The 18,163-nt window shown below is 41.4% G+C and overlaps 1 protein-coding gene across 2 annotated transcripts in view; it reads right to left on the reverse strand.

Moving 5' to 3' along the window:
* The window catches only part of SYT10 (synaptotagmin 10), a 145,590-nt gene that overhangs the window by 47,966 nt on the left and 79,461 nt on the right, over positions 1–18,163 (reverse strand). For both annotated transcript variants that reach the window (XM_040435818.1, XM_040435810.1), the window contains one exon: positions 7,511–8,075. In XM_040435818.1, coding sequence (XP_040291752.1) covers positions 7,511–8,075 — 565 coding nt within the window. The remainder of the gene's footprint in view (positions 1–7,510; positions 8,076–18,163) is intronic.

Genomic DNA, 18,163 nt, shown 5'->3' on the forward strand with positions numbered 1-18,163 from the left:
AAGAACAACCAATTGGTTTTCCTATTTGGTTTTTAGTTCGGTTGTATGCGCTCATAATACATGTCAAGCGCAATCTCCTGACTCATTAATTTAGCAGGAGGCATTTGCCATCGTCTGTGTACCGAAGTTCCATGCCAGTTGCTATACTTGTATTATGCTGAGTGTTTGTCTCAAAGACAGTTACTATGTTGGACAGATCCGTGTGGAAGGAATAAAGCCGAGCGGCCATTCCTATTTTATTGCGGCAGCTCTGGGTTTAACTCACTGGCCAGAACGAGCGGCTCTGAGATGGAGCCGGTACCCAGGATATAAAATCTGTGTAAGGGGGAGGTTCTATACAGAAGAAACAGGGTCAGGCATCTCTCCTTTGCATGTATGCTCGGCGTACTCATATGAAATGAACTACAAAGGGTTTTATGTGGCGATGCCTGCATCTGGGCAAAGTGGGCATACATCAATGGAGATGTGGATGCTGGAGGAGGAGTTAAATGTCAGATATATGGATATATATATCCATTTGTTGTCCATGGGAGCAACAGTATATTATATTTGTTATTAGTGATGGACGAACATCGGTCGGGACGATTCACGAACATGAACGCGATCAAATGTTTGCGAAACGCAATTTCCCGCCGTGCCCCATTCACTTTATTGGCAGGCGAACCTGAAAAACCTTCAGGTCATATTTGCAGCCACCAAATACTTACAAGAAGTGCACAAATAGTCCCACACCATGGACAGTGACAGACCAGAGGGGAATCAATGGCAAAAATTCCCCCCAAAAAATATGTATTTTAATCAGGGCCATTTTTATGCGTCTTAAAGGGAAATTCTCAGAAATGTGCCCTGCTGGAACCTAGAAAAATTTCATTTTAGGCCACGGGAGTATGGTCCTTAAAAATTAGGCATTCACCTGACCAGGGGCGTAGCAAAAGCTCATGGGCCCTGGTGCAAGACTTCAGCTTGAGCACACCTTCCCTCAATGCTTTCTGGCCAGGGACCGGGAAGCACATAGCCTTTGTGCTGCCTGAGGCAAAAATTCGAACAGCTCCTCCCCCCATGCCAAATTCTTGACCTAACCCTCTTCCCTCCAGCCGGAGGTATAACTTGACCAGCATGCACTTTCTATAATACTGGTGTCTTCTTATGTGGCACAAGGGTCTTTAAGCCCCCTCAGGCTCCTGGGCCCGGTAGTGACTGCTACCTCTGCAACCCCTATAGGTACGCCCCTGCACCTGACATAAAATAAATTGTGATTATGTGGCTCGAGGTACATTAAGCGGTCAATGGATAAAAATTTTAATGTAGGCCACTGGAGTACAGGCCCTAAACATTAGACATTCACAGGACAGAAAAGAAAAAGTAATTATGTGGCTGGAGGTATATTAGACGGTCATTGGATATCAACATTACTACAGGCCAGTGTACTACAGGCGCCAAACAATAGGCATTCACCGGACAGAAAAGAACAAGTAATTATGTTGTGGCTGGAGGTATATTAGATGGTCATTGGAAATCAATTTTACTGCAGGCCAGTGGACTACAGTCCCCAAAAATTATTGATTTACCGTACAGAAAAGAACAATTGATAATGTGGCTGGAGGTACATTAGGCAGTCACCGTATAACAATTTTACTGTTGGCCAGTTAGATTACAGGCCCCAAAAATTATGCATTCACTGGACAGAAAAGAACAAGTGATTATGTGGCTGGAGGTATATTAGACTGTCAATGGATATAAATTTTACTGCAGGCCAGTGGAGTACAGGCCCCAAACATTAGGCATTAACCGGACAGAAAAGAACAAGTAATTATGTGGCTGGAGGTATATTAGAGGGTCATTGGATATAAATTTTACTGCAGGCCAGTACAAATAGATGTCAAATACATATGTTTAAAAGAACAAAAAATATAAAATTGGATTAAAAACATGGTTAACGAAATCCCCCCTTTTGAAAAAAATAATAATGATAATACTTGATGTTTGATAACACGTGGTCGTCACAGGTGTTGAATTCCTCCGAGGTCCGAAACATTAGGCATTCACCGGACAGAAAAGAACAAGATATTATGTGGCTGGAGGTATATTAGAACGTCATTCAATATCAATTTTACTGCAGGCCAGTGTAGTACAGGCCCCAAAAATTATTCATTCACCGTACAGAAAAGCACAATTGATAATGTGGCTGGAGGTAAATTAGGCGGCCACCGTATAACAATTTTACTGTTGGCCAGTTATATTACAGGCCCCAAAAATTATGCATTCAGCATACATAAATTATCATGTGATTATGTGGCTGGAGGTATATTAGACGGTCCTGGGATATCAATTTTACTGCAGGCCAGTACAAATAGATATCAAATACATATGTTTAAAAGAACAAAAAATATAAAAGTGGATTAAAAACATGGCTAACGAAATTCCCCCTCTTGAAAAACCCCAAAATGATAATAGTTGAAATTCGATAACACGTCACAGGTGTTGAATTCCTCCGAGGTCCCAAACATTAGGCATTCACCGGACAGAAAAGACCTTTTATGCGGCTGTATTTACCTAAGACAGGGACCATTGTTCTGGGTGGTGGCAGATATTTGTGGGCTGTCATGAGGAAATTCAATTAAACGTTGTCGTCACAGGTGTTGAATTCCTCCGAGATCCATGCCTCATTCATTTTTAGAAATGTGAGATAGTCCACACTGTCGTGTGCTAGGCGAGTGCGCTTATCGGTCACGATCCCTCGTGCTGCGCTAAACGTCCTTTCGGACAGGACACTTGACGAGGGACAAGTCAAAAGTTCCACAGCAAATTGGGCCAGCTCTGGCCACAGGTCAAGCCTGCACACTCAGTAGTCAAGGGGTTCCTCGCTTTTCAGAGAGTCCACATCGTCCGTTAACCCGATGTAGTCGGACACCAGTCGGTTTAGGCATTCCCTGAGGCTGGACCCGGAGGGAGGCTGCCGATGGGTTGGCTGCAAGAATGATCTCATATCCGAAGTGACCAACACATCTTCAAACTGCCCTCTTCTTGCATGCGCTGTAGGATTGGTACTCGCAACTGTTTCGCTGTGGGTGGAAATTCCTATGCCAGGGCCCGCAACAGCATAATGCAGCATGTTTCGCAGCAAGGCCTGGAAATGCTGCATTCTGACAGCCCTCTGTGATGCTGGTAACATGTCTGCCATTTTGTGTTTGTCCCGAGGGTCTAAGTACGTTGCCACCCAGTACTGGTCTTTGCCCTTTATGCTTTTTATACAGGGGTCCCTCTTCAAACACTGGAGCATGAAGTCCCCATTTGTATTAAATTGGAAGTGGTGGAGCGGCCTGTCTCCTGCTCATGCCCAGGAGAATGTCGTCCTCGGTCTCCTCCCCCCATCCACGGACAACACCAGGGATCCCAGAAAAGTTAAAAGTCTGCTCTTCTTGCTCCTCCTCTTCCCCCCAGCCACCATCCTCCTCTGACTCCTCTTCAGACTCCTGCTGACTTGTCTCAGATGGAGTAGCCCCCCTAGGAATTCATTTAGCATTGCGACTACCTCATCTCGACGGCTTGATCAATGACACAACGCAATGCACGCTCCAGAAAGAAGGCGTAAGGTACAATGTCACTGTTGGCGCCCTGGCTGTGACTGACCAGTTTGGTAAACTCATCAAATGGCCGCAGAAGTCTGCATGCGTCGCGCTTGAGCAGCCACTGGCACGGTGAAAAAAAAACAAGCTCCCCAGAACCTGTCCTGCCACAGAGTTCGTACAGGTAGTCGTTAACGGCACATTTTTGCTGGAGCAACCTATCAAGCATATACAAGGTGGAGTTCCATCGCCCTTGGCCCTATCCTTCATATAAGATAGGGCCAAGGGCTATTCATAGTATTCAGTATATTGGGCAGACTAAATGGGCCAAATGGTTCTTATCTGCCGACACATTCTATGTTTATATGTCGGGCAGTCACAAGTCAGACGTCTGAAGCGCAAGTGGTGTCGCCATTCAACGTCAGCAAGGCGAGCCATGGCCAGAGATTTTCCTGGCCTGCTGCAAGATGTCCTGGACCCCGGGGTATCCTTTGACGTAATCGCACGCACCTGCCCGACCCCTACCACCCCTGCGAAACGGCCTGCCTCTTCCTCTGCCTGTCATTTTCAAAATTACCCTGTGGCAAAGTCCCTAGAGAATAGCAGTATTTCTGGAATCAGGTATATAGAACCCCTTAATCAGTTTTTTTTGGGGGCAACTGGTATATCACACCAGTTGCAATTAGTTGTTCCTATGGCGTTTGTCTGTCTGTATAGCTGCGGTATCTCAGCAGAACCGCACACAAATGCTGCACAATACAAATGCACTATATAGAAATTATATTATAGGTATATCACACCCCTGCCTCAATCAATTTTTTTTGGAGGCAACTGGTATATCACACCAGTTGCAATTAGTTGTTCCAATGACGTTTGTCCCTCTGTATAGCTGCAGTATCTCAGCAGTACCACACACAAATGCTGCACTATACAAATGCACTATATAGAAATTATAGGTATATCACACCCCTGCCTCAATCAGATTTTTTTGGGGCAACTGTTATATCACTCAAGTTGTAATTAGTTGTTCCAATGGCGTTTGTCCCTCTATCTAGCTGCCTATATACAGTAGCTGCGATATTTCAGCAGAACCGCACACAAATGCTGCAAATACAAAAAATACAAATGCACTATATAGAAATTATAATCTAGGTATATTGCACCCCTGCCTCAATCAGATTTTCTTTGGGGCAACTGGTATAGCACACCAGTTGCAATTAGTTGTTTCAATGGCATTTGTCCCTCTGTATAGCTGCGGTATCTCAGCAGAACCGCACACAAATGCTGCACTATACAAATGCACTATTTTGAAATTATATTATAGGTATATCGCACCCCTGTCTCTATCAGATTTTTTGGGGGGCAACTGGTATATCACACCAGTTGCAATTAGTTGTTCCAATGGCGTTTGTCCCTCTGTATAGCTGCGGTATCTCAGCAGAACCGCACACAAATGCTGCACTATACAAATGCACTATATAGAAATTATATTATAGGTATATCGCACCCCTGTCTCTATCAGATTTTTTTGGGGGGCAACTGGTATATCACACCAGTTGCAACTAGTTGTTCCAATAGCATTTGTCCCTCTGTATAGCTGCAGTAGCGCAGCAGAACCGCACACAACTCCTGCACAATACAAATGCACTATTACATACTTTCTATGTTAGAAAGTATATTATAAGTATATAAAAACCCCTCAGTATGTCACACCTATCGATAGCACACCTATACTAGTCCTTAAAAGAACTTTTGTGGCCCTATTAGCTAGCGTTTGGTGTCTCTATACTCTCTAATAGTCTGTCCCTGCTCCACACAGCAACCTCTTCCTACACTGGCAAAAAACTGAATATTAAAATGGCGGCCAGATCGGGTTTATTTATAGGGTAGGGGGTGTGTCCATGTGCTGAAACGTTTCAATTGGCTGTCCTGTCCCACCTGATGGATGTGTCATGGGTCAAAGTTCTGCACAATGCAAAGAATATGGCGCCAGCGGACATCGCCACAAAACGACCGCCAGGCGAACCGCAAGGCCATCTCTATTTTTTACTATCATGTCATAAGTTCCCTGTTATTAAGAGACACTATCAAGAGAATAAAAATGTGTAAAAGGGCCATGAATTAATTCAAAGGAGGGCATAATAAATGCTAAACGACTGTGTGTGTCTATCTATTCATTTTGGATAAATTTTAGATGTCTTTGGATTGGTTAGATTGGTTTTTTACCGGTAGAAGCATCAGGTTTTGTAAACAGTTCATATTTCAGTATAAATAATTATAGCATCATTAATTAATCTCGGGCTATCATCAAGACATAATTAAAATTAATAGATTTTTAGCTAGTAGAAAAATCAGGTATTGTGAAAACAGGTGTTATAAAACAGTTCATATTCCAGTATAAATAATTGGGCTATCATCAACCATAATTGAAATTAATTAATAAATAAATAAATAGATAATTAATAAATAGTTAATCAATAAAAAAAATTGATAATTAATAAATAGTTAATCAATAAAAAAAAGATAAATAATACATAAATAATAAATAATTATATTACAACATGTGTTAAAAGATAGTTTCACTAATTTCATTCAACCCATGTGGCGTAAGGGTATGTAGTTGGTAGATCCAGTACATCAGCCCCTTTGTAGTTCATTTCATATGAGCATGCCAAACATACACACAAATGAGGGACCCTCTTTCTTCTGTATAGAACCTCCCCCTTACACAGATTTTATATGCTGGGTACCGGCTCCATCTGAGAGCCGCTCGTTCTGGCCAGTGAGTTAAACCCAGAGCTGCCGCAATAAAATAGGAATGGCCGCTCGGCTTTATTCCTTCCACACGGCTCTGTCCAACATAGTAACTGTCTTTGAGACAAACACTTAGCATAATACAAGTATAGCAACTGGCATGGAACTTCGGTACACACCAATTGGTTGTTCTTAATGTATATAAAGCTTCTCTTTCAAAATGAGGTTATTTTTAAAATATTTTAATACATGATTAACATATGTATTATACAAAAACACACCCCTGTCAGTTCCCCTCCCCTCTCACTCCTCAACCTGCACGCCAAAAGGGGTCACTGAACGGGGCACTGTATAGAGTCTACTTAAGAGAACATCATGCTGTGTGGAGGGGGCATGTAGAGAACATAACTTTGTTTTGGGGGCTTTTAAGTGGGCCTCATTCTGTGTGAGGGGTACCTAAGAGATCATCCTACTGTGAGGGGACACTTAGGAGAATTATACTCTGTTGGGAGGAACTAAGAAGGCATCACAATGTGTCAGGGGAACTAAAGAGCATCATACTGTGTGGGGACACCAAGGGATCACCCTGCTGTGAGGGGGGGCTTAGGGGTATTATACTCTGTGGGGCAACTAAAGGGATACCATACTATCTAAAGAGCACTAAGGGGCATCATAATTGTTGGGGTGCACTGAAAGGACATTCTTACTGTTTTGTCACCAGAAAGGGGATTACGTAGCATTAGAAGTGTGGCTCGGATCTTCTTCCTACAGCAGACCCAAGTACAAAAAGTACTTGAGAACCCCTGAACTAGATCATGGAGATTTTAGGTCTTTTCAGTTCTAGTGAATATAGTGAATCTGCTTCTGGTTCTGGTGAATGTGTATATAGACATAGATGTACATTTCATATATGAAATCTGCACAATTCGAACTTTTATTTTTAGGAAATATTGTGCTCCTCAGACTCTGTTCACAAGACTTTTCAAGAATTTAGATTTTTTACATTTTCACGGTTACACTATGATGCAAAGTTGCATGAAAGCAGCTATGACCGTAAAGTTCTGGGTGGCAGAAGTCTCAGGGAAAGCTGGGTTACAGCCAATATAGTTTTCGTTACAGCTTTCATATTGATTGTTACCTAACTTTCCAACAATAAAATTTAGAAACATCTCAATATGTCTGGTACTTACAGTAGTGGCACAGTGGATGTCCTTCCATACTGTTGCCTCTCTGGAGAGATCAGAAACCTCAAACAAATTATCAAGGATAACTTCCCCGATCATGTCATGCCTGGAGAAGCGGTCAAAGTCGTACACACTAAAATGCAGTTTCCTATTGCTGAGCTGGTCATAAGCCACCGGGAACTGGAAAGTCTCATCAAACATGGGGTTAAGAGTCTTCCTGTGAACCCGGGTCTGAAACTTCTTCTTTCTGTCTGGGAGGAGATAGATCTTGACATAAGGATCAGAGGTGCCACACAAGTCTTTCGCTGGCAGCTCCAGGGCTTTAAGGATCTTGACAATGAGCATTTCAATTTCATAGTCATACTCAAGAGTGAAGTTGAGCTTTCCGCATGTCTTGACATCTTCTTTCTTGTTGTCTTCAGAATCTACAGATTTCTGCTTGTATAATTCGGGCTTGATCCTGCCGATGCTTGTGGTGGTCTCTCCTCTTTGTAGTGGTTCCGCACCCATGCTGAAGTCTACACTGGACACTTGCATTTGCCTTGGTAAGTGTCTTCTGAAGGAATTGTGCCTGCATCGCAAATAAGACAAAAATTTTAAGAAATACATAAATTATAAACAAAGATTCAAAAAGTTAGGTGTTTCAAACCTGCTCACAGTTCAATTCTACCCTATTAAAAGTCTGGCATTTGTTTGGGGTTCCTGGTTCTTCCTGCACCAATCTCTTGACGGTATCCAACTTGGTTTTGTATTGAGCAGGCTACTCTCCTGAAATACTCTGTGATGCAGGAGGCTCCACTCCTCCCACTATGCATCTTTCAGTCTGTAACCTACTAACTAGGTTATCAGTGCATACTAGTCTTGAAATATTCTCTGATGCTGGACACTCTGCTCCTCCCATTATATAAATGTCAAGTTTTTTGTTTTTACAATGTTTCAGTATACAATTTTTACTTAAAGTTACTTTTATTCAACCAGCAAGTAATTTTTTGACGGGAAATGACATAGGTGTCTCCCAAAAGATAATAAGACAATGTACAAGAGGCATTATTGTTAAAAAAAAAAAACATTTCTCAGCTTTTATTTACATTTGAGCAAAAAGTGCTCAGTCCAAAATTATTCATACCCTTCTCAATAATGAATAGAAAAGCCTTTATTGGCTATTACTGCAATCAAATGCTTCTTATAATTGCAGACCAGCTTTTTGCATGTCTACACAGGTATTTTAGCCCATTCATCTTTAGCAATGAGCTAAGCCCCAACGCACGTTTCGCGTTAGCTTCTTCGCGTAAGCTTCTTCCCTCCTGAAGAAGCTTACGCGAAACGTGCGTTGGGGCTTTCTGGTTCACCACTCAGGGATTTACTCCATGGCTCTTTAGTGGACAGTTCAGTATAATAGATCTATGTACTTTGTAACATTTGCACTATGCACTTTATACTTCTTTGTACTGTATCTGATTTTTACTCTGTCCTTAAAGTTTTGGCTGGTTATATGTATTAGACACATATTTTGGGCTATGTATACATTATATGATATTTATACTATCTCTCCAGCCTCGATATGTTGAGCGATTAGTGGTATCTAATGTCGTCCTGTGTGTTTTCTATCCACCATTGCATTGTCTTTTACTTGTATTTTATTGTATTTTGTCTCGTACTGAGACTATAATAAAGTTTATATCCATTATTATTTGTGCTAGCCCCGTTTTTCTTTTTTGGTGTTCCCCTTTTTTATAGCTATAGATCCTTCCACATTTAAATCCATTTACATAGTTATATACTGTACGTACATAGTTAATACAACTGAAGAAAACACAAGACATAAGTCCATCAAATTTAACCAGGGGATAGGTGGGATTGCACATTTTAGAAAATGGGAGTGAGACCTAGACTTCTACACATTTTCATAAACATTAATGTTATTTAATTTTAAGAATTCGTCTAAACCTTTTTTTAAACTACCCACTGTTCCTGATGTGACCATGTTCCGAGGTAGACTATTACACAGATTTACAGTTCTTACAGTAAAGAAGCCTTGTCACCTTCGGAGACTGAACTTTCTCTTCACCAGATGAAGGCAATGCTCCTTGTCTTTTGAGGGGATTTTACATGGAATAGCTTTTCACCATATTTTTTGTACAGTTCATTTATATATTAGTATAGGTTAATTATGTCCACTCAGACAAAATAAATGTAATTCTTTCATCTTTCCTCCATACCCCTTATCAGTTTAGTTGCTCTTCTTTGTACTTTTTAAAGCTCCAGAGCATCATCCTATGGACTGGTACCCAGAACTGAACTGCATATTCCAGATGAGGCCGCACCAACGCTTTGTAAAGTGGTAATATTACATCCCTGTCCCACAAGTCCATGCCTCTTTTAATACATGACAATATCCTGCTAGATTTAGAAGCAGCTGATTGACATTGCATGCTGTTATTTAATCTATGATATACAAGGACACCCAAATCCTTCTCTACAAATGACTCCCCCAGTGTTACTCCCCATAGGACATATGAAGCATGTAGATTATTACTACCCAGATACATAACTTTACATTTATCCACATTGAACCTCATTTGCCAAGTTGATGCCCACTCAGAGGGGGGAATTTATCATGAGGGGAATATCTGTCAGTTTTGCTTGAGTCCACGTTGGCGTACGTTATGCCACATTTATCAAATTTCACAGATTGTTTGATAAATTTGTCTCATCCTCAAACCTAGCACTTTTGTCTAGAAAAGCTCCAGTTTTCCTATTCCAGTTTCAATGATAAATCTGGATCGAAGCTCATTAACATAGCTAACCACACCCACTTTCCCACCCACATTACAAAACTGGAGAGAGTGGTGCAAAAATACAAAAAAGCCCTATTTTGCAACTTTTTGCCAGAAGTCAGCTTGTAGTTTATGGACATCTTCCATAGACTGCACAATACTACATAGCTTGGTGTCATCTGCAAAAATAGAAATGGTGCTATTAATCCCATTCTCGATATCATTAACAAATAAGTTATATAATAGGGAACCCAGCACTGAATCTTGGGGTACACCAGCCGTCATAGCGCCGACATACTGCCAGTCTGCACGCCACTAAGTGCGATCATTAAATGCAAATCTCTGTCGATACTCTGTTACAACACCTGCTCCTGATGACGTGCAAGGCTTCTGTTGCACAGAAACGCGTTGAGTGGGAGATAGATTCAGAAACAGTCTAGGGGACTAGTATATTGGGAATATTGTAGATTAGAGTGCACTAGGTGATTCCTTTAGACCATACAAATTAAGGTCCTGGTTAAGACCAGTCGGTCCCTCTAGCTGTTCCTCAAATAGGTAGTTAAGTGTAGCAACGCTACTTACCGTCTCCACACTGGAACGGTTATGGTAAAGCATATGCTACAGCAACATTGTGACTACTATGTTCTAACACAATGTTGAATGCTATGGGTACATGGCTGCTAGTATGGGCTGATGTAGTGTAACCCATTTTTCTATAGGGTATATAAGGGATACTCGAGCTATGTACAATTTATTGAGCTTGAGAAAGTAAGCACAAACGCTAAACTCATTATACCTCTCCCCATTGTCTGGGGTTAAACCCTGCCTGAATACTATAAGTTACAAATGAGAGGCCGTGACTCCAATTTTAATTGCAACATATACAGGTGAAACTCGAAAAATTTGCATATCGTGCAACGTTCATTTATTTCAGTAATGCAACTTAAAAGGTGAAACTAACATATGAGATAGACTCATTACATGCAAAGCGGGATATTTCAAGCCTTTATTTGTTATAATTTGGATGATTATGGCTTATAGCTTATGAAACCCCAAAGTCACAATTTTGAGGTCCCCTTTGCTCAGGGGGTATGGATTAATTAGCTGACTAGAGTGTGACACTTTGAGCCTAGAATATTGAACCTTTTCACAAAATTCTAATTTTAAGCTGCATTAATGAAATTCCTTTTAATTTGCATTACTGAAATAAATGAACTTTTGCACGATATTTTTTGAGTTTTACCTGTAATAAAGATGTATTACTTTCTTTTAACTTCCTAGTGAGGCAAGCTTTCTAATGTAAACATTGGGGACGTATACCGCTGACCATTTTTGGTTGTTTTGGTACACCACTTATAACCAGGGATCATTCAGAATAGGAATTATAGACCACAACTCTCAGGACACGGTCCTTTAGCCAGTTTTCAATCCAATTACAAACTGTACTTTCCAAGCCTATAGGTCTAAAATTACTTGTGGACGACCTAGAGCCCTTTTTGAACATGATTACCACAGTTGCCTTGCACCAGTCACTTGGCACTGTATCAATCCCTAGAGAATCTCTAAAAATTATGAACAGGGGCACAGCAATAAATGAACAGAGTTCTTTAACCGCCTCCCAACCGCCTAACGCAGGGATGCGTCCAGTGGGCGGCCGGGTTATTCCTCCTTGACGCATCGGCACGTCATGTCGCGAGACGCGAGATTTCCTGTGAACGTGCGTTCACAGGACCGCAAGGTAAACGGGTTGATCTACAGCCTGCCAGCGGCGATCATTCATCTGGCAGGCTGTAGATGCGATTTTTTTAACCCCAGAAAGGTATATTACACGCTGTTTTGTTAACAGCGTCTGATATACCTGCTACCTGGTCCTCTGGTGGTCCCTTTTGCTTGGATCGACCACCAGAGGACACAGGCAGCTCTGTAAGTAGCACCAATCACCACACTACACTACACTACACCCCCCCCTGTCACTTATTAACCCCTTATTAACCCCTGATCACCCCATATAGACTCCCTGATCACCCCCCTGTCTTTGATCACCCCCCTGTAAGGCTCCATTCAGACGTCCGTATGTGTTTTGCGGATCCACGGATCCACAAAACATGGACACCGGCAATGTGCTTTCCGCATTTTGTGGATCCGCACATTGCCAGAACTATATAGAAAATGCCTTTTCTTGTCCGCAATTGCGGACAAGAATAGGACATGTTATATATATTTGCGGAATGGAAGTGCGGACCCGGAAGTGCAGATCCGCAATTCCGGATCCGAGCGGGACAAAGTCTGTCCCCATATAAATGAATGGGTCCGCAATTCCGTTCCGCAAAATGCGAAACAGAATTGCGGACGTGTGAATGGGGCCTAAGGGTCCCTTATCACCGCCAGTTAGTTAGCCACTTGTTAGGTAGTTAGCGCCCAGCCCACCGCACGGCAGTCACTGATTAGTCGCTGATTAGCGTCATCGCTGTTGCTAATCAGCACTAGTACTATATAGTATCTGTAAGTGATCAAGACTGATCGCAATCAGATCTATATCAGTACATTAGGGTCACCTTAGGCTCTACAAAAAACGAAGTGTTCGCCCGATCAGGCCTGATCTTGTGCGCACACTTGCGTTCAGTCCGCCCCACCGCAGTGACAGAAATGTTTTTTTTCTGATCACTGCAAAAACACCGTAAAATCGCTGCGGCGCTATGAAGATCACTTTTAAGCTTTTTGGATCTTTATTAGCGATCGCAGCTTTTTTTTTCACATTTTTTGGCAGATATTTTTTCATCCACATTGATCGATGCGAATGAAGAAATCTGTGCCGTTTATTTTTTCTTTCAGCCCAGAGGCTGAACGAAAAAAAAAAATCTCATTACCCGTATGCTAAATATAAGGCCTCATGCACACGACAGTGCCGTTTTTTGCGGGCCGCAAACCGCGGATGCGTAAAAAACAGAAGGCATGTTGACTTCCGCAATTAACGGAACGGGCGCCGGCAATATAAATGCCTATTCTTGTCCGCAAAGCACGGACAAGAATAGGACATGTTATATTTTTTTAGCAGGGCCGCGTAACGGAGCCACGGATGCAGACAGCACACGGAGTGCTATCCGCATCTTTTGTGGCCCCATTGAAATGAATGGGTCCGCATCCGAGTCGCCAAAACGGCGGCTCGGATGTGGACCCAAACAACGGTCGTGTGCATGAAGCCTAAGGAGAATAGCAGAAACTCCTAATGATGGCCATACATGTAATGATTGCGGAGATCCTCAAATGCCAGGGCAGTTCATACACCCCACAAATGACCCCATTTTGGAAAGAAGACACCCCAAGGTATTCGCTGAGGGGCATATTGAGTCCATGAAAGATTGAACTTTTTGTCACAAGTTAGCGGAAAGGGAGACTTTGTGAGAAAAAACAAAAAAATATAAATTTCCGCTAACTTGTGCCAAAAAAAATAATCTTCTATGAACTCGCCATGCCCCTCACGGAATACCTTGGGGTGTCTTCTTTCAAAAATGGGGTCACATGTGGGGTATTTATACTGCCCTGGCATTTTAGGGGCCCTAAAGCGTGAGAAGAAGTCTGGAATCCAAATGCCTAAAAATGCCCTCCTAAAAAGGTACTCGTTGGACTTTCGGCCCCTTTGCGCATCTTGGCTGCAAAAAAGTGTCATACATGTGGTATCGCCGTACTCAGGAGAAGTAGGGCAATGTGTTTTGGGGTGTCTTTTTACATATACCCATGCTGGGTGAGAGAAATATCTCTGTAAATTGACAACTTTGTATAAAAAAATGGGAAAAGTTGTCATTTACAGAGATATTTCTCTCGCCCAGCATGGATATATGTAAAAATACACCCCAAAACACATTACCCTACTTCTCCTGAGTACCGCGATACCACATGTGTGACACTTTTTTGCAGCCAAGATGCGCAGAGGGGCCGAAAGTCCAACGAGTACCTTTTAGGAGGGCATTTTTAGGCATTTGGATTCCAGACTTCTTCCCAGAGGCTGAACGGAAAAGAAAATCTCATTACCCGTATGCTCAATATAAGGCCTCATGCACACGACCGTGACATTTTTTGCGGTCCGCAAACCGCGGATGCGCAAAAAACGGAAGGCGTGTTGACTTCCGCAATTAACGTAACGGGCTTTGGCAATATAAATGCCTATTCTTGTCCGCAAAGCACGGACAAGAATAGGACATGTTATTTTTTTTTTGCGGGCCGCTAAATTGACAACTTTAAATTGACAACAACTTTGTATAAAAAAATGGGAAAAGTTGTCATTTACAGAGATATTTCTCTCACCCAGCATGGATATATGTAAAAATACACCCCAAAACACATTACCCTACTTCTCCTGAGTACGGCGATACCACATGTGTGACACTTTTTTGCAGCCAAGATGCGCAAAGGGGTCGAAAGTCCAACGAGTACCTTTTAGGAGGGCATTTTTAGGCATTTGGATTCCAGACTTCTTCCCAGAGGCTGAACGGAAAAAAAAATCTCATTACCCGTATGCTCAATATAAGGCCTCATGCACACGACCGTGCCATTTTTTGCGGTCCGCAAACCGCGGATGCGCAAAAAACGGAAGGCGTGTTGACTTCCTCAAATAACGTAACGGGCTTTGGCAATATAAATGCCTATTCTTGTCCGCAAAGCACGGACAAGAATAGGACATGTTATATTTTTTTAGCGGGCCTCTAAATTGACAACTTTAAATTGACAACAACTTTGTATAAAAAAATGGGAAAAGTTGTCATTTACAGAGATATTTCTCTCACCCAGCATGGGTATATGTAAAAATACACCCCAAAACACATTGCCCTACTTCTCCTGAGTACAACGATACCACATGTGTGACATTTTTTTGCAGCCTAGGTGCGTAAAGGGGCCGAAAGTCCAACGAGTACCTTTAGGCTTTACAGGGTTGCTCACAATTTAGCCCAGCCCAAAATGCCAGAACAGTAAACACACCCGACAAATGACCCATTTCGGAAAGTAGACACCCCAAGTTATTCACTGAGGGGCATAGTGAGTCCGTGGGAGATTTTTTATTTTTTTTGCCAAAAGTTAGCAGAAATGGAAACTTTATTATTTTATTTTTTTTCTCAGAAAGTGTCATTTTCCGCTAACTTGTGAAAAAATTTTTAAATTATACATTAACTCACCATGCCCCTCCGCGAGTACTTTAAGGTGTCTTCTTTCTAAAATGGAGTCATTTGGGGGGTATTTATACTATCCTGGCATTCTAGCACCTCAAGAAACATGCGGAAATTCTAGCACCTCAAAATGCGGAAATTCACATTTTTGTACCATAGTTTGTAAATGCTATAACTTTTGCGCAAACCAATAAATATACACTTATTGGATTTTTTTTTATCAAAGACATGTAGCACAATAAATTCTGACACAAACTTGTATAGAAATGTAATTATATTTGAACAATTTAACCAGAGAAAGTTAAAAATACACTTTTTTTGAGAAAATTGCGGCCTATTTTGATAAATATCGGAAAAACGAAAAATCTTAGCAGCAATCAAATACCACCAAAAGAAAGCTGTATTTGTGAGAAGAAAAGGAGGTAAAATTCATTTGGGTGGTAAGTTGGATGACCGAGCAATAAACCGTGAAAGTAGTGTAGTGCAGAATTGTAAAAAGTGGTCTGGTCATTAAAGGGTTTCTACCACCACATTTTGACCTAATTAGCTGTCAGACACTAGCGATCTGTGACAGAACAACAGACGTGCAGGTTGGGGGACACCTGGGAAATAGTGATCATAAAGTAATAACCTTCCAATTATCATTCAAAAGAGCGTTTCTAAAGGGAGGAACAAAAATACCAAACTTCAAAAAAGCTAAATTTAGCCAACTAAGAGAGGCCATAGGCCTAACTAAATGGGATAAAGTCCTCACAAATAAAAATACAGCCACAAAATGGGATAGCTTTAAAAGCATCCTAAAAGCTCATTGTGAGAGATACATACCGTATGGGAATAAAAGGTTAAGGAACAAAAAGAAACCAATGTGGATAAACAGAACTGTAAAGAAAGCAATAAATGACAAAAAGAAAGCATATAAAACACTAAAACATGAGGGTAGCACGGAAGCACTGAAAAACTATAAGGAAAAAAATAGAACATGTAAAAAACAAATAAAAGCGGCCAAACTAGAGACCGAGAGATTAATTGCCAAAGAGAGTAAAACTAACCCTAAAATGTTCTTCAATTATATAAATGTTAAAAAGTATAAATTTGAAGGTGTCGGCCCTTTAAAGAGTAATGAGGGGGGAAAGCAAAGCTGTTAAATATTTTTTTCTCCAATGTATTCACTGAGGAAAATAAACTGTCAGATGACATGCAGAATGTTGAAATAAATTCCCCATTAAAAGTGTCCTGTCTGACCCAGGAAGAAGTACATCAGCGACTTAAAAAGATTAAAATAGACAAATCGCCAGGACCGGATGGCATACACCCCCGTATCCTAAGGGAATTAAGTATCATCATAGCCAGATCCTTATTTCTGATATTTGCAGATTCTATACTGACAGGAAATGTCCCACAGGATTGGCGCATGGCAAATGTGGTGCCAATATTCAAAAAGGGTCCAAAAGCAGAGCCTGGAAACTCTAGGCCGGTAAGTTTTACATCTGTTGTGGGTAAACTGTTTGAAGGTTTTCTGAGAGATGCTATGTTAGAGCATCTTAACGGAAATAAGCAAATAACGCCATATCAGCATGGCTTCATGAGGGATCGGTCATGTCAAACTAATTTAATCAGTTTCTATGAGGAGATAAGTTCTAGACTTGACAGCGGCGAATCAATGGATGTCGTGTATCTGGACTTCTCCAAAGCATTTGACACTGTTCGGACTGGGAGAAAACGTCTGTAAGTAGGTAAGTAACTGGCTCAATGATAGAAAACAGAGGGTGGTTATTAACGGTACATACTCAGATTGGGTCACTGTCACTACAGGGAGTGCAGAATTATTAGGCAAGTTGTATTTTTGAGGATTAATTTTATTATTGAACAACAACCATGTTCTCAATGAACCCAAAAAACTCATTAATATCAAAGCTGAATATTTTTGGAAGTAGTTTTTAGTTTGTTTTTAGTTTTAGCTATTTTAGGGGGATATCTGTGTGTGCAGGTGACTATTACTGTGCATAATTATTAGGCAACTTAACAAAAAACAAATATATACCCATTTCAATTATTTATTTTTACCAGTGAAACCAATATAACATCTCAACATTCACAAATATACATTTCTGACATTCAAAAACAAAACAAAAACAAATCAGTGACCAATATAGCCACCTTTCTTTGCAAGGACACTCAAAAGCCTGCCATCCATGGATTCTGTCAGTGTTTTGATCTGTTCACCATCAACATTGCGTGCAGCAGCAACCACAGCCTCCCAGACACTGTTCAGAGAGGTGTACTGTTTTCCCTCCTTGTAAATCTCACATTTGATGATGGACCACAGGTTCTCAATGGGGTTCAGATCAGGTGAACAAGGAGGCCATGTCATTAGATTTTCTTCTTTTATACCCTTTCTTGCCAGCCACGCTGTGGAGTACTTGGACGCGTGTGATGGAGCATTGTCCTGCATGAAAATCATGTTTTTCTTGAAGGATGCAGACTTCTTCCTGTACCACTGCTTGAAGAAGGTGTCTTCCAGAAACTGGCAGTAGGACTGGGAGTTGAGCTTGACTCCATCCTCAACCCGAAAAGGCCCCACAAGCTCATCTTTGATGATACCAGCCCAAACCAGTACTCCACCTCCACCTTGCTGGCGTCTGAGTCGGACTGGAGCTCTCTTCCCTTTACCAATCCAGCCATGGGCCCATCCATCTGGCCCATCAAGACTCACTCTCATTTCA

Source organism: Bufo bufo, chromosome 1 (genome assembly GCF_905171765.1).
Source record: "Bufo bufo chromosome 1, aBufBuf1.1, whole genome shotgun sequence".
NCBI lineage: Eukaryota > Metazoa > Chordata > Amphibia > Anura > Bufonidae > Bufo > Bufo bufo.